Source organism: Stenella coeruleoalba (assembly GCF_951394435.1).
Source record: "Stenella coeruleoalba genome assembly, chromosome: 14".
In the NCBI taxonomy this organism is placed as follows: domain Eukaryota; kingdom Metazoa; phylum Chordata; class Mammalia; order Artiodactyla; family Delphinidae; genus Stenella; species Stenella coeruleoalba.
In genome coordinates this window covers 64789694-64802089 of record NC_137160.1, presented here as the reverse complement: position 1 = coordinate 64802089, position 12396 = coordinate 64789694, and the positions used below count along the sequence as shown (strand labels likewise).

Genomic DNA, 12396 nt, shown 5'->3' with positions numbered 1-12396 from the left:
AAGTAGGAAAATATTGTTTCTGCCCGAGAAGGCTTAATGAAAAGAGCATGTGCATGAGGTCTTAAAGGATGGCCAGTATGACATTCCTGAAACCCCTGAACAGGAGTTTTTATTCCCACCCATCCCCCTACACTGTTACCATAAACTGTTACTTGTTTTTTGACAACTGATCCAGTGTTAATCCCAGGCAAAATTGGGTGATATTAATTTAGTCAGAGCATAACTAGTTTTCTTGTTACACTCCTTTCTTTAGAGGCTAGTTTAGTTTTTGTTAGTAAAGGGTAGTGGTACGTTAGATCCCAGGCTTCGGGAGCAGACAGGCCCAGGCTGGGCATTGCATCCTAGGGCTGCAGTCAGGATGGAAGTGAGGGTGTAGGAAAGAGGATGGTGCAGGGCCTGGCTCACAGCAAGGACTTTGTAAGGGACTGGCAGTAGAGTTTTTCCTGGTTAGCTCTGGAAACTTCCTGCAGCTCAGGATTGATTGACAGTAGCAGGCTTCCCATGGGTGTTCTCAGTGTCTGTGTTGAGATGACTCTGGGCCATTTTTCTGCTGGTCAAGTCTTAGATTCACTGGACAGAAATGCACATGGTCTTCTTCCGGTCTTTCTCAGTCCAGAATTCACTTATTTGTTCTTTGCTTGCTTGTTTTGAGGTTTGGTGTTTTGGGGTAGAAACTTTGACTCTATGGAGAAGACCTGGAGAGAGTTTTTGCTTGTCTGATAGGGGGGAACCAAGAAGTACCTGAAACGCGATCTGTTCAGAAGCCTTTTGTCCAGGAAAGGCTTTACAGATGTGACAATTATTTTAAGAAGCACCTCACAGGAACAGCTGATGAGGGACTTCCTTATATGTGTTGAAAGATCTAGCAGGAAATGCTGGTTTTTCTATTCCAGGGTTGTCGAAACTGAATGCAGACTTACTCTGTGGGCTTGGAGATGCCACCAGATTTTCTCCTTGCTACATCCCTGATGAGCAGCTGGGTGTCATCCTGCGGCCTGGAGGGTGATACCAGGAGTAGACCTTTACCCTACTTCCGTTAGTCTGAATCAGCACGCTGAGCAATTTCCTTGGTGGCAGTGCTGCCTCTCTCTCGTGTAAGAAAGCTGGTATTTTCTGCCCCAGCTGTTCACTCAGTTGCTCGCCTGTTTTCAGAGTGGAGTGCCTGTGTGCCTGGGCGACCCGTGACTTATGGGGCTGGAGGAGCAGGCTGAAGCGTTGGCACGGGGTGTGCACTACTGCCTGCCTTGTTGCCTCCTCCTCGCTGGCAGGCAGTGTCTCTGAGGTTCACTCCGGAGCGTGTCCTGAGCAGCATGTCTGGTCTTCCAAAGCATGTATCCTGAGTCGATGGCAGCCTAGTCTTGAGCAGTGAGTACTTCTTCATTGTAAGGCAAAACCGTATCCCTGCTTTGTGCCAGCTGTCCATGGCTTTGGCTTTGGTGAGTTGGCTGATTTAAGTATTTCTCTCTGTGTGTGTGTGTGTGTGTGTGTGTGTGTGTGTGTGGAGTGGGGAGGGTCATAGAAGAGGTGAAACTATTTGGGAACACTTTACCTCAACTGGAGCAAGTGCTTTACTTAAAAAAGGAGGGGGAAAAAGTCATTGAATAGAAATTAGAGTAAGAGGGAAAGAAGAAAACAGTGAAAATGATAGAAAAATTGGAAAAAGCGAAAGGACCTAGGGAACCCACAAACTTGTGTTATTTTATTTTTATAAGTTTCCATATTTCACTGTGCTTCTCCAGCATATGGTCACTTCCCACAACTTGAATTCTGTAACTGATGGAGCCTTGATGATTGCCAGAAGAATGAAGCATTTGGCTTTTAATCATTGAGACACCGTGTCCACACATCCACTCTCGTGGACACCCACACCGTGTCTGTCACCGCGCAGGATTCACATAACACCAACACTTTTCTTACACTCGGCAGGGTGCAGGGATATGTGTTTCTTTTCTTGGCTGCAACCAAGGATTGAACCCAGCCCTGGCATTGAAAGCACCGAGTCCTAACCACTGGACCTCCAGGGAATCCCCAAGGATATGTGTTTCTTTACCTCTCATTTCAAATGTTGTTTGTAGCTAGATCTAGTGAGATGTAGGGGAGGACCTTTTTGAGTCTGAATGGAGCTTCTGTAAACATGAAAAGAAGCACTATGGCTGTTCACAGCATGTTTGGAGGAAATTGGTCCCATTTCTGTGAGTAGCTGTAACATCTGGCTTGGGCCTCTGTGTGTGTGGGTCATTCTTCTTTGTCACAGCCAGCAGAGAGGGTTATTTCCAGGTAGAGGTGGTCTCCTACATGCCTGCACTTTTTGGCTGTCCACACTTAATCCTTTAGAAGTAGTACACTTTTTCATTGTCCTGGGGATACTTTTTTCTAAAACTTGATAGATGAGAGTTAATAAGTTAGGGTTTATCTAAATAATTGATGATTCTCAATGATGATTTGTGATCATACCTTTTCAGTGTAAAAGTTAGTTCACAGGGGCTTCCCTGGTGGCGCAGTGGTTGAGAGTCCACCTGCTGATGCAGGGGACGTGGGTTCGTGCCCCGGTCCAGGAAGATCCCACATGCCACGGAGCGGCTAGGCCCGTGAGCCATGGCCGCTGAGCCTGTGCGTCCGGAGCCTGTGCGCCGCAACAGCAGAAGCCACAAAAGTGAGAGGCCCACATACCGCAAAAAAAAAAAAAAAAGTTAGTTCACAGTTTGACTGAGTAATCCATCTCTGAAACCTGGAAGGTAGAAATTTTAAACTAATCTTAAAATATGAGGTGGAGATGCAGACTGTGAAACTTGGACCTTACCTGGAGAAGCATGTATTCTTTGGTTGTATTATTTCGTTATTTGTATCTGTATGTTTTTACCAAATGATTGTGTTTTGTACCTGTTATTAAAAAGTAGGCGAAAAATCTATTCCTTCATCAATTTCATTTTTTTTGACTGTTGCTGATGGGGGATGTTTACATGTGGGAATACACATGTATTTATAGAACTGTGTAACAAAAATTAAAACAGAAAAAATATCAGAGCCTGCCAAGTACCTTCATGTAAAAGGCAAATTGGAAAGTGCAGAGTTGTTTCTTGTTTTGTTTTTACTTTTCTGATAAAGTAGAACATACACCCAGAGAAGTTCACAAAGCATCTGTGTTGGGCTTAGTGAGGGGTGAATGTACCCTGGGCCATCAGCCAGGTCAGGAAGCAGAGCCTGCCTGCACCTCAGTGGCCTCCCCCCCGACCCCTCTGTGCCTCCTTCATCACTGCCCTTTCCTTCCTCTCCGGAAGTAACTACCACCCTAACTTCTAGCCCCCAAGATTCATTTTGCCTGTTTTGGATCTTTATATAGATGTAATTGAACATGAAGTTCTTTTCATGTGTGTCTGGTTTCCTTAACTCTGTTTAGGTCATGATATTCATCTCTGTTGTTGCCTATAGCAGCAGCTCCTCCCTTTTTTTTTTTTCTTAATTGAAGTATAATTGATTTACAATATTGTGTTAGTTTCAGGTGTACAACAAAGTGATTCAGCTATATTATATATATTTTTAGATTATTTTCCATTATAGGTCTTAAAAAATATTGATTATAGTTCCCTGCACTGTAGTAAACCCTTGTTGCTTATCTTATTTTATGTATAGTAGTGTGTATCTGTTAATCCTGTACTCCTAATTTATCCACCCCCCCGCCACCTTCCCCTTTGGTAACCATAAGTTTGTTTTCTATGTCTGTGAGTCTGTCTGTTTTGTATATACATTCATGTGTAAGCAGCTCCTCCTTGCTGATTACTAACCGTGGAATGTCCACAAGCCATACACCTCTTCTGCCCTTGATGGACATCTATCTGGAGTTTCCTTTGGGGCTATTAGTCATAGTACTGTTATGAACATCCTACACACGTCTTTTATACGCAGGTGCACCCATTTCTGTTGACTCCATAACCAGGAGTGAAATTGCTGGGTTGTAAGGTGCATGGCATTCACCTTTCATAGGTAGATGGCCAGTCATTTCCCAAAGGGGTTAACTCTGGGATGCCCCACATCCTCACCTGCACTTACATTACTCTTTTCATTGTAACCATTCATAGAGGTGTTATAAAGTGGGTTTAATTTGCATTTGCGTTGTTAGCAATGAGATTAAGCACCTTTTCATGTCTTATTTTTAAGTGTTTAGTGGACATTTAGATATTCTCTTATGTGAAGTGCCTGTTCAAATCACTTGCCCATATTTTTACTGTGGTGTCTGTTTTTCCTCAACTTTTGTGTGTGTGTGTGGTAAAACACACATAACATTTATCATCTTAACCATTGTTAAGTGTACCGTTTTGTGGCATTAAGTACCTTCACATTGCTGAGTAACTGTCACCACCGTCCATCTTCAAAACTTTTTCATTTTCCTAGTCTCCATTGAACACTTAACTCCCCATCTCCTCCTCCCAGTTCCTGGCAACCACCATTCCACTCTCTGTCTCTGTGAGTCTGACTACTCTGAGTACTTCATATGAGTAGAATTACACAGTATTTGTCTTTTTGTGACTGGCCTATTTACCGTAGCAAAATGTCTTCAGAGTCATCTATGTTGTAGCATATTGCAGAATTTCCTTCCTTTTTAAGGCTGAATAATACTCCACTGTATGTATAGATCACACTTTGTTTATCCATGCTTCCATCAGCGATACTTGGGTTGCTTCTACCTTTTGGCTATTGTGAATAATAGCTGTGAACATGGGTGTACAAATATCTCTTAGAGACCCTGCTTTCAATTCTTTTGGGTATATACCCAGAAGTGGAATTGTGGGGTTGTATGGTAGTTTGATGTTTAATTTTTGAAGAACGACCATACTGTTTTCCACAGCAGCTGCACCATTTTATATTCCCACCAAGAGTGCACAAGGGTTCCCCTTCTGCTAATCCTTGCAAGCACTTGTTTTTTCTGTTTTTTGGTAGTAGCCGTCCTAGTGGCTGAGGTGGTGCAGTGTGTTTCTTTGTACTGATTTATCATTCTTTACCTATTCTAGATGTGAACCCTTTGTCATTTATATGTGTTGTACATATATTCTCCTACTCTGTACCTTCTCTTTCTACTTCTTTTTGTTTTAATTAATTAATTAATTAATTGGCTGCGTTGGGTCTTTGTTGCTGTGCACAGGCTTTCTCTAGTTGCGGTGAGCGGGAGCTACTCTTCGTTGTGGTGCGCGGGCTTCCCATTGCGGTGGCTTCTTTTGTTGTAGAGCTCAGGCTGTAGGCGCGTGGGCTTCAGTAGTTGTGGCACACGGGCTCAGTAGTTGTGGCTCACAGACTCTTAGAGCACAGGCTCAGTAGTTGTGGAACATGGGCTTAGTTGCTCCATGGCATGTGGGATTGTCCTGGACCAGGGCTCAAACCTGTGTCCCCTGCATTGGCAGGCGGATTCTTAACCACTGAGCCACCAGGGAAGCCCCCAGAAGTACATAATTTTTTTCTTGATCTGTTTAAGTGTAAATTGTAGAGCTAATCCTCCTTTATTGCTGAATATTTCAGTGTGTATTTCCTTAAAAAACAAGACCATTCTCTTATAACCATAGTACAATGATAACATCTGGAAATGAACATTGATAAAATGCTAGTATCTGATCTGTAGACTTTAGTTAAATTTCACCAATTGTGCTAATGTCCACTTTAGCAAAAAAGGAAGAAAAATTTTTTTCTGGTCCAGGATTCAGTCCGGGGTTGTGAATTGCATATAGCTGTTCTTCATTCTCCTTAAATTTGGAATAGTTCCTCAGTCTTTGTCTTTTAGGACCTTGACATTTACTAAAGCGTGCAGTTCCGTTTGTTTGGCTGACTGTCCTCCACATTTGGGTTTGTCAGTGTTTCCATAGGCTGGGGCTGCAGGGTCCCGCAGGAGTCCCACAGAAGCTGGGCGTCCTAGGTGCAGCATTTCCAGAGGCACGTGGTGTGTGGTGTCAGTGTTCCTGGTGATGATAACTTGGTGAAGGTGGTGTCTGCTAGGTTCCTCCACTATCAGGTTACTATGTTGCCTTTTGTAAAAATAAGTATCTTGTCGAAAATACTTTGACACTGTAAATATTCTTCTCTCATCAAACTTTCATGTTAGTTTTAGCAATTTTTAGTAATTCTTTCCAGAATCAATTATTACTATGATTATTACTATGATTTTTGCCAAGTGGTAATTTTATAATTCCATCATTCTTTCTACATTTATTAGTCAGCATTCTACTATAAGGAAGAGTTTTTACTTTTCTCTCATTTGTGTATTCATTTATATTAGTGTGGATTCATGGATTCTTCTTAAGTGGGCTGTAAACTGCTAGCATCATTTATTTTGATGCTCAGATTGTCCCCAGTTTGGCCGGTGGGAGTCCCTTCAAGCAGGGTCTTGTGTCCTTCTGACATGTTCCTCGTATTCTCTGAGCAATTTCTTTTCTTTTAATTTATTTTTGGCCGTGTTGGGTCTTCGTTGCTGCACGCAAGCTTTCTCTAGTTGCAGCGAGCAGGGGCTTCTCCATTGCGGTGCGCGGGCTTCTCACTGTGGTGGCTTCTCTTGTTGCAGAGCATGGGCTCCAGGCATGCGGGCTCAGTAGTTGCAGCAAGCAGGCTCTAGAGCGCAGGCTCAGTAGCTGTGGCGCCTGGGCTTAGTTCTGCAGCATGTGGGATCTTCCTGGGCCAGGGCTCAAACCCGTGTCCCCTGCATTAGCAGGCGGATTCTTAACCACTGCGCCACCTGGGAAGCCTCTCTCTGAGCAATTTCTTAATTTCTGGCACAGTAAATTTCCTGCTTTTCCAGCCCCAGCCCTAGAATCAGCCTTGTCTTCAAGGAGGCCTTGATCTTTTCAGTGAGGGGTAGAATTTAAACCATCTGGAAGCTAGGTGTGCTCATGGCTTTTGCACATATTGTTTATAAGCCCTTTCATCATACAGAGGTAGGAGCGCGCACACGTGTGTACATGCATATCAGTACCAATTTCTGTATCTACTTCTCTCCATACACATTAAAACCTCAGAGTTCACACTGATACTTCCAGTTCCAGTTACTACACAAGGTTGCTTGTAGCCTTTGCACTTTCCATAATTGTAATCCCTTCCTCTGACAGTGGCATTGGTTATCTATAATAGATTTATTTTCTCAATCCTAGAATATACAGAAAATACAGATTTACTCACTGTTACCACTGCAAAAAACAATTCTACCAGCTGGAATTCAGAATTTATACTTCTTTGTATTTAGCTTGAGGGTTTGAGGGTTTATGGTCAAAATAGTGTGTTCAAAAGATACTTGATTGCCCCCATTCCAACCCCATGTGGTTGTATGACTCATTTGAAATGGAGTTGTGTCCACTTGTTCCCATTGTGTTCCACTTTAGGGTCCCCCACCCTTGTTTAATTATTCATTGTGAACACGTGAAGCACTCCCGTGGTTCCACGCGTCACAACTGTATGAGATGTGGTCAGAGAAGTGCCCCCCATACTCCTTACTCTGTCTCCACCCACTGCTTAGAGCTAAGCAGTCTAATTTAGTTTTTCTATGTTTCTTTTTGCATAAATGAGCAGATGTTTATTTTGTATTTCTGCTTTCTTACACAAAAGTTGACATAATTAGATATACTTTTGCACTTGGCTTTTTTCCACTTAACGTATTCTAGAAATCTCTTCACACCACTTTTTAGCAGTCTTTCTCATTCTGTTTAACATTTCATTGTATGGATATATATAGTTTATTCAGCTACTAACCTATGTACAGGCGTTTAAGGTGTTTCCAGTATTTTGCAACTAAAAACAATGCTGCAATGAGTAACTTTATGCATATGTATTTTTGTCTTATTGGAAGTGTGTCTTCAGGTTTAAATTCCTAGAAGTGGGATTGCTGGGCAGGAGGTAAAGGCGTATGTAGCTTTGTTAGATGTCACCAGACTCCTTCCATAAGGCTCTGTCAATCAAGTTGCATTCTCGCCAGCAACTTATGAGAGTGCCTGTTTCCTCACATCCTTCCCAAAGGAGTGTGTCATACTTTTTCCTTTTGTGCCAGTCTGAGGTGAGAAGTGGTATCTCAATGTTGTTTACTTTGTATTTCTAATATGAGTTAGTCTGACTAATCACCTTCTTTCGTACATTTGTGTGAGTTGATTGTATGTGATTGTTCATTTTGCTCACTATTCTTTGTGTTTTTTGGTCTCTTTCCCCTTAATTTTTAAGAGTTCTTTGTGTATTAGGGATATTAGCCCTTTATCTGTGAGATATTGCAAGTATACTTACCTAGTTTCTCATGTGTGGATTTTATTTTTAAACTTTGCTTATTTTTTTTGGCCATGCAAAAATTTAAATTTTTCCTTAAGATTTTTATGTAGTCAAATTTTTCAATTTTTTGTTTTATCATTCAGGATTTTGAATGATAGAAAGCCTTGGAATTTATTTTTGATATGGTGTGAAATAGGGCTCATTCATCTTTTTTCCTTTGTGAATATACAGTTGACCTAGCACCATTTATTGAAAACTCCATTTTTTCTGTACTGCTTCTTTGGTCATAAATCAAGTGCCTATATATACAGTTTGGTTAATTAACGTGACAATATTGTATTATTCTAGTTATTGTGATAACTGCATAGATTTTGGTTTGGTGCTCTGATGTATGTTTAACTTTGCTATTACCCAAAGGCAAATTGTAAACAGAGAACTGTGACAATTTAGCCACTTTTCACAGGAGTATGTAGGGTGGTCTTCAGATGTAATTATTATGGAAGGAAAGAATATCTAACTTATGGAGGAAGGAAAATTAGTTCAAAGATAATTTTAACTTTTATTAACAATATAAAAAATAATTTGAAAATGTAAGAATATGCTAAGTTTATTTACTGCTTAGTAGACGAGATACAAAGACAGGAAGGGGGTGTAACTTGATTTACAATTATTTTTTTGCATCATACTTGATAACCAGTTTCATTAAGAAATACTAGTCTTAAAGAATATGAACAGGGCTTCCCTGGTGGCACAGTGGTTGAGAGTCCGCCTGCCGATGCAGGGGACGCGGGTTCGTGCCCCGGTCCAGGAAGATCCCACATGCTGCGGAGTGGCTGGTCCCGTGAGCCATGGCCGCTGAGCCTGCGCGTCTGGAGCCTGTGCTCCGCAACAGGAGAGGCCACAACAGTGAGAGGCCTGTGTACCGCAAAAAAAAAAAAAAAAAAAAAAATATGAACAATCCTTAATGATTAATGCAATATCCCCCTTCCTTATTATGTGATCTAGATTTTTCATAATATGACAACCCTAAATTACCAAAGCTTAATTCTGACAATTCATTTAAAACATTAATCTTCTTTCTGCCTCTTTTTTAGTGAGACAGATTGACCTACCTAATGGTACTACTCCATATCCAGTCACTGACATTTAGAACTGGGAGAGGCTTCAGATTTAGAGATGAGTTGTTTTTGAACCATTTTAATTTGTAGAAATGAATTCATTGTGATTATCCGAGGGTGATTATCTCAATGGGAAACAGCATAAGTTGGCTGGTTAACTTGTGCCTTCACCTTAGTGGGCAAAACTTTTGGTTATTTTATTTAAAAGCAGGGTTTTTTTTTCCCCCCACAGACCTTTAACTCCTCTTTGTTCTCTCTCATTTCTAGGAGAAGTAAAATCAGATTTCTTCACTGTTTTTCTTAAGTAACAATTTTATACCCAATCCAGTTCTCCAGAGTGCTTGTTTTCTTTTTAAAAAGCTCACATTTTTTTAATCATCTTCATAAAACATAAATAAATATTACAAATGGTCTTTCTCGAGTAGTATGATCATTTAACCCTCACTCTAACCATAAAATTTCTAATTTTTTATTTGTATATTACTTAGGCTTTAAAAAACAACAACCCTCCTTTCAATTTTGGCTTAAATTAGACTACAAAAAAAAATAGAGGTAAGAAAAATAAATTTCAGAATAACTTCTTTTAGACATTGGCTCCATCGTTGCATCACTTCAGAGCAGTGAAGATTCCTCCTGACCCTCAGTACTGCTTCTCTCTAGAAACTGCAAGGTGGCGTTTCCTGTGGCCTTACAGACCTTTCCTGAGATAGCACATGTGATGTTGCTATCCTAGAGTCACATCCTAGATGAGCGGTAGCAAGGAGGATGTCTGCACTTTCTCCCACCCCTCACTGAATCTGGCACGTGGGGGCACACAGTGGGCTTCCATAACATCTCTGAGTACATTATGATTTTCATATTTTAAAAAGAAGTGTGTGTGTGTGACTTCCCTGGAGGTCCAGTGGTTCAGACTCTGTGCTTCCAATGCAGGGGGCGCAGGTTTGATCACTGGGTGGGGAACTAAGATTCTGCATGCTGTGCACAGTGTGGCCAAAATAAATAACTAAATAAAATAAAATTTAAAATGGCTTTATAAAAGAAAAAAAAAGTATATACTAGGGTGAAGATTTAATAAAATCTAAACTAAATAAATTTAATTAATTAATAAAATTAATTAAAAAAAGAAGTGATCATTTATGAAGCAGTGAAGAAGTTCTGTTTCTGTAGCACAGAGTGATGTGCTGCTTGGTAACTGTCAGAAAGTCCTTGTAGAATTCTTGAACTCAGCGTGAAAGTCAAGGGCTTTGTTTAGTGTCAAAATGTTATTTAATCTTGCTTCATCTAATCAATTTGTTTTTATCTTCTGTTGCTTCTAGACCAAGAGCAGTGATGACCTTTTAGCTGGGATGGCTGGAGGGGTGACTGTGACTAATGGTGTCAAAGGGAAGAAAAGCACCTGCCCTTCCGCAGCACCGTCAGCATCCGCCCCTGCCATGAGCACCATGGAGAACAGACCCAAGAGTAGCACAGGTAGGCGCGCACTCGGTGTGAGGGTTACACTGCCTTTGTGTTTGAGTAGGTGAGTGCACAGGTATTTAGGGAATTCCATCTAATCGTAGAAAATTTCAAACATGCACAAAAGTATCTGGTATTTCATCTCTGTGTACTCATCACCCTTATCACCTGATGGCCACTCTTAGCTCCTTGACACCCACCTTCCCCTATTTTGAAGCAAATTCCAGATGTCATCCACAAATATTTAATTATCTTTGAAAGACAAGGATTCTTTTAAAAATATATTCATAATACCATTATCGGTCCTTAAAATAATTAATAACCATTTCTCAAATCATAAATTATTCAGTAAATATTTAAATTTCTGTCTTATAAATATTACATACATATATTTACTTATTTGTTTGGATCAGGATTTACCAGGATTCACTTAAGGTCCATATATAGTAATTGGTGAAGTGTCTCTTAAATCTTCATTTTAAATCTATGAGTTCATCCCACTTTTTTCTTGCAATTTAATTTTTGTGGAAACTGGTTGTTTGATCTGTAGAGTTTCCCATGATCTTGATGTCCCCCCACGCTTGGGTCGTGCTGTGTGGCTTGCGGGATCTTAATTCCCCGACCAGGGATTGAACCCAGGCCCTGGCAGTGAAATCGCCGAGCCCTAACCACTGGACCACTATGAAACTGCCTCCTGTGATCTGGATTTTTTTTTTAAATTATTTATTTATTTTTGACTGGGTTGGGTCTTTGCTGCTGCAAGCGGGCTTTCTCTAATTGCAGCGAGCGTGGGCCATTCTTCATTGCAGAGCACGGGCTCTCGGCGTGTGGGCTTCAGTAGTTGTGGCACACGGGCTTAGTTGCTCTGCGGCATGTGAGATCTTCCTGGACCAGGGATCGAATCAGTGTCCCCTGCATTGGTAGGCAGATTCTTAACCACTGTGCCATCAGGGAAGTCCCGTGATCTGGATTTTGATGTCACATTCCTATGATGTCCTTGATTTTATTCTTTTATTCTCTCTGTTTACTATAAATGTCATTGAATTTAGAGCCTTGATGGGACAGACTCAGGTTCCTTCCTCTTACCCCCGCCAATTCCTTCCTAGGTAATAGTTGTCTGTCCGTCAGGAGGCCCATTGTTTCTGGCCGTGTCCCGTTCCATGTTGTTAGCAGCCTCTGATGGTTGATGCCTAGATCCATTCATTCCAGTCCTACCATTCTTTCTTCCTTCATTAGCAGCAGTTTGTTTCTACATCTCAATTTTTTTTTTTTTTTTCTTTTTGCTGTACACGGGCATCTCACTGTTGTGGCCTCTCCTGTTGTGGAGCACAGGCTCCGGATGCGCAGGCCCAGCGGCCACGGCTCACGGGCCCAGCCGCTCCACGGCACGCGGGATCCTCCCGGACCGGGGCACGAACCCGCATCCCCTGCATCGGCAGGCGGACTCTCAACCACTGCGCCACCAGGGAAGCCCTCGTGTAGACCTGTTACTCCCCGTTACCTGGTTAGCCTGGTGCCTGCCACATAAAGAACCAGTTGGTTCTTTAAAAATATTTATTGGTCAGGTCTAGGACTTATTTTTCAAAGTAAAAAATAGTCT

At 41.5% G+C, this 12396-nt stretch overlaps 1 protein-coding gene across 5 annotated transcripts in view; it reads left to right on the top strand.

The window, feature by feature from the left end:
- SPECC1L (sperm antigen with calponin homology and coiled-coil domains 1 like) overlaps nucleotides 1–12396 on the top strand; it is a 121807-nt gene that overhangs the window by 29630 nt on the left and 79781 nt on the right. For all 5 annotated transcript variants that reach the window (XM_079943465.1, XM_079943464.1, XM_079943463.1 and 2 more), the window contains one exon: nucleotides 10658–10811. In XM_079943465.1, coding sequence (XP_079799591.1) covers nucleotides 10658–10811 — 154 coding nt within the window. The remainder of the gene's footprint in view (nucleotides 1–10657; nucleotides 10812–12396) is intronic.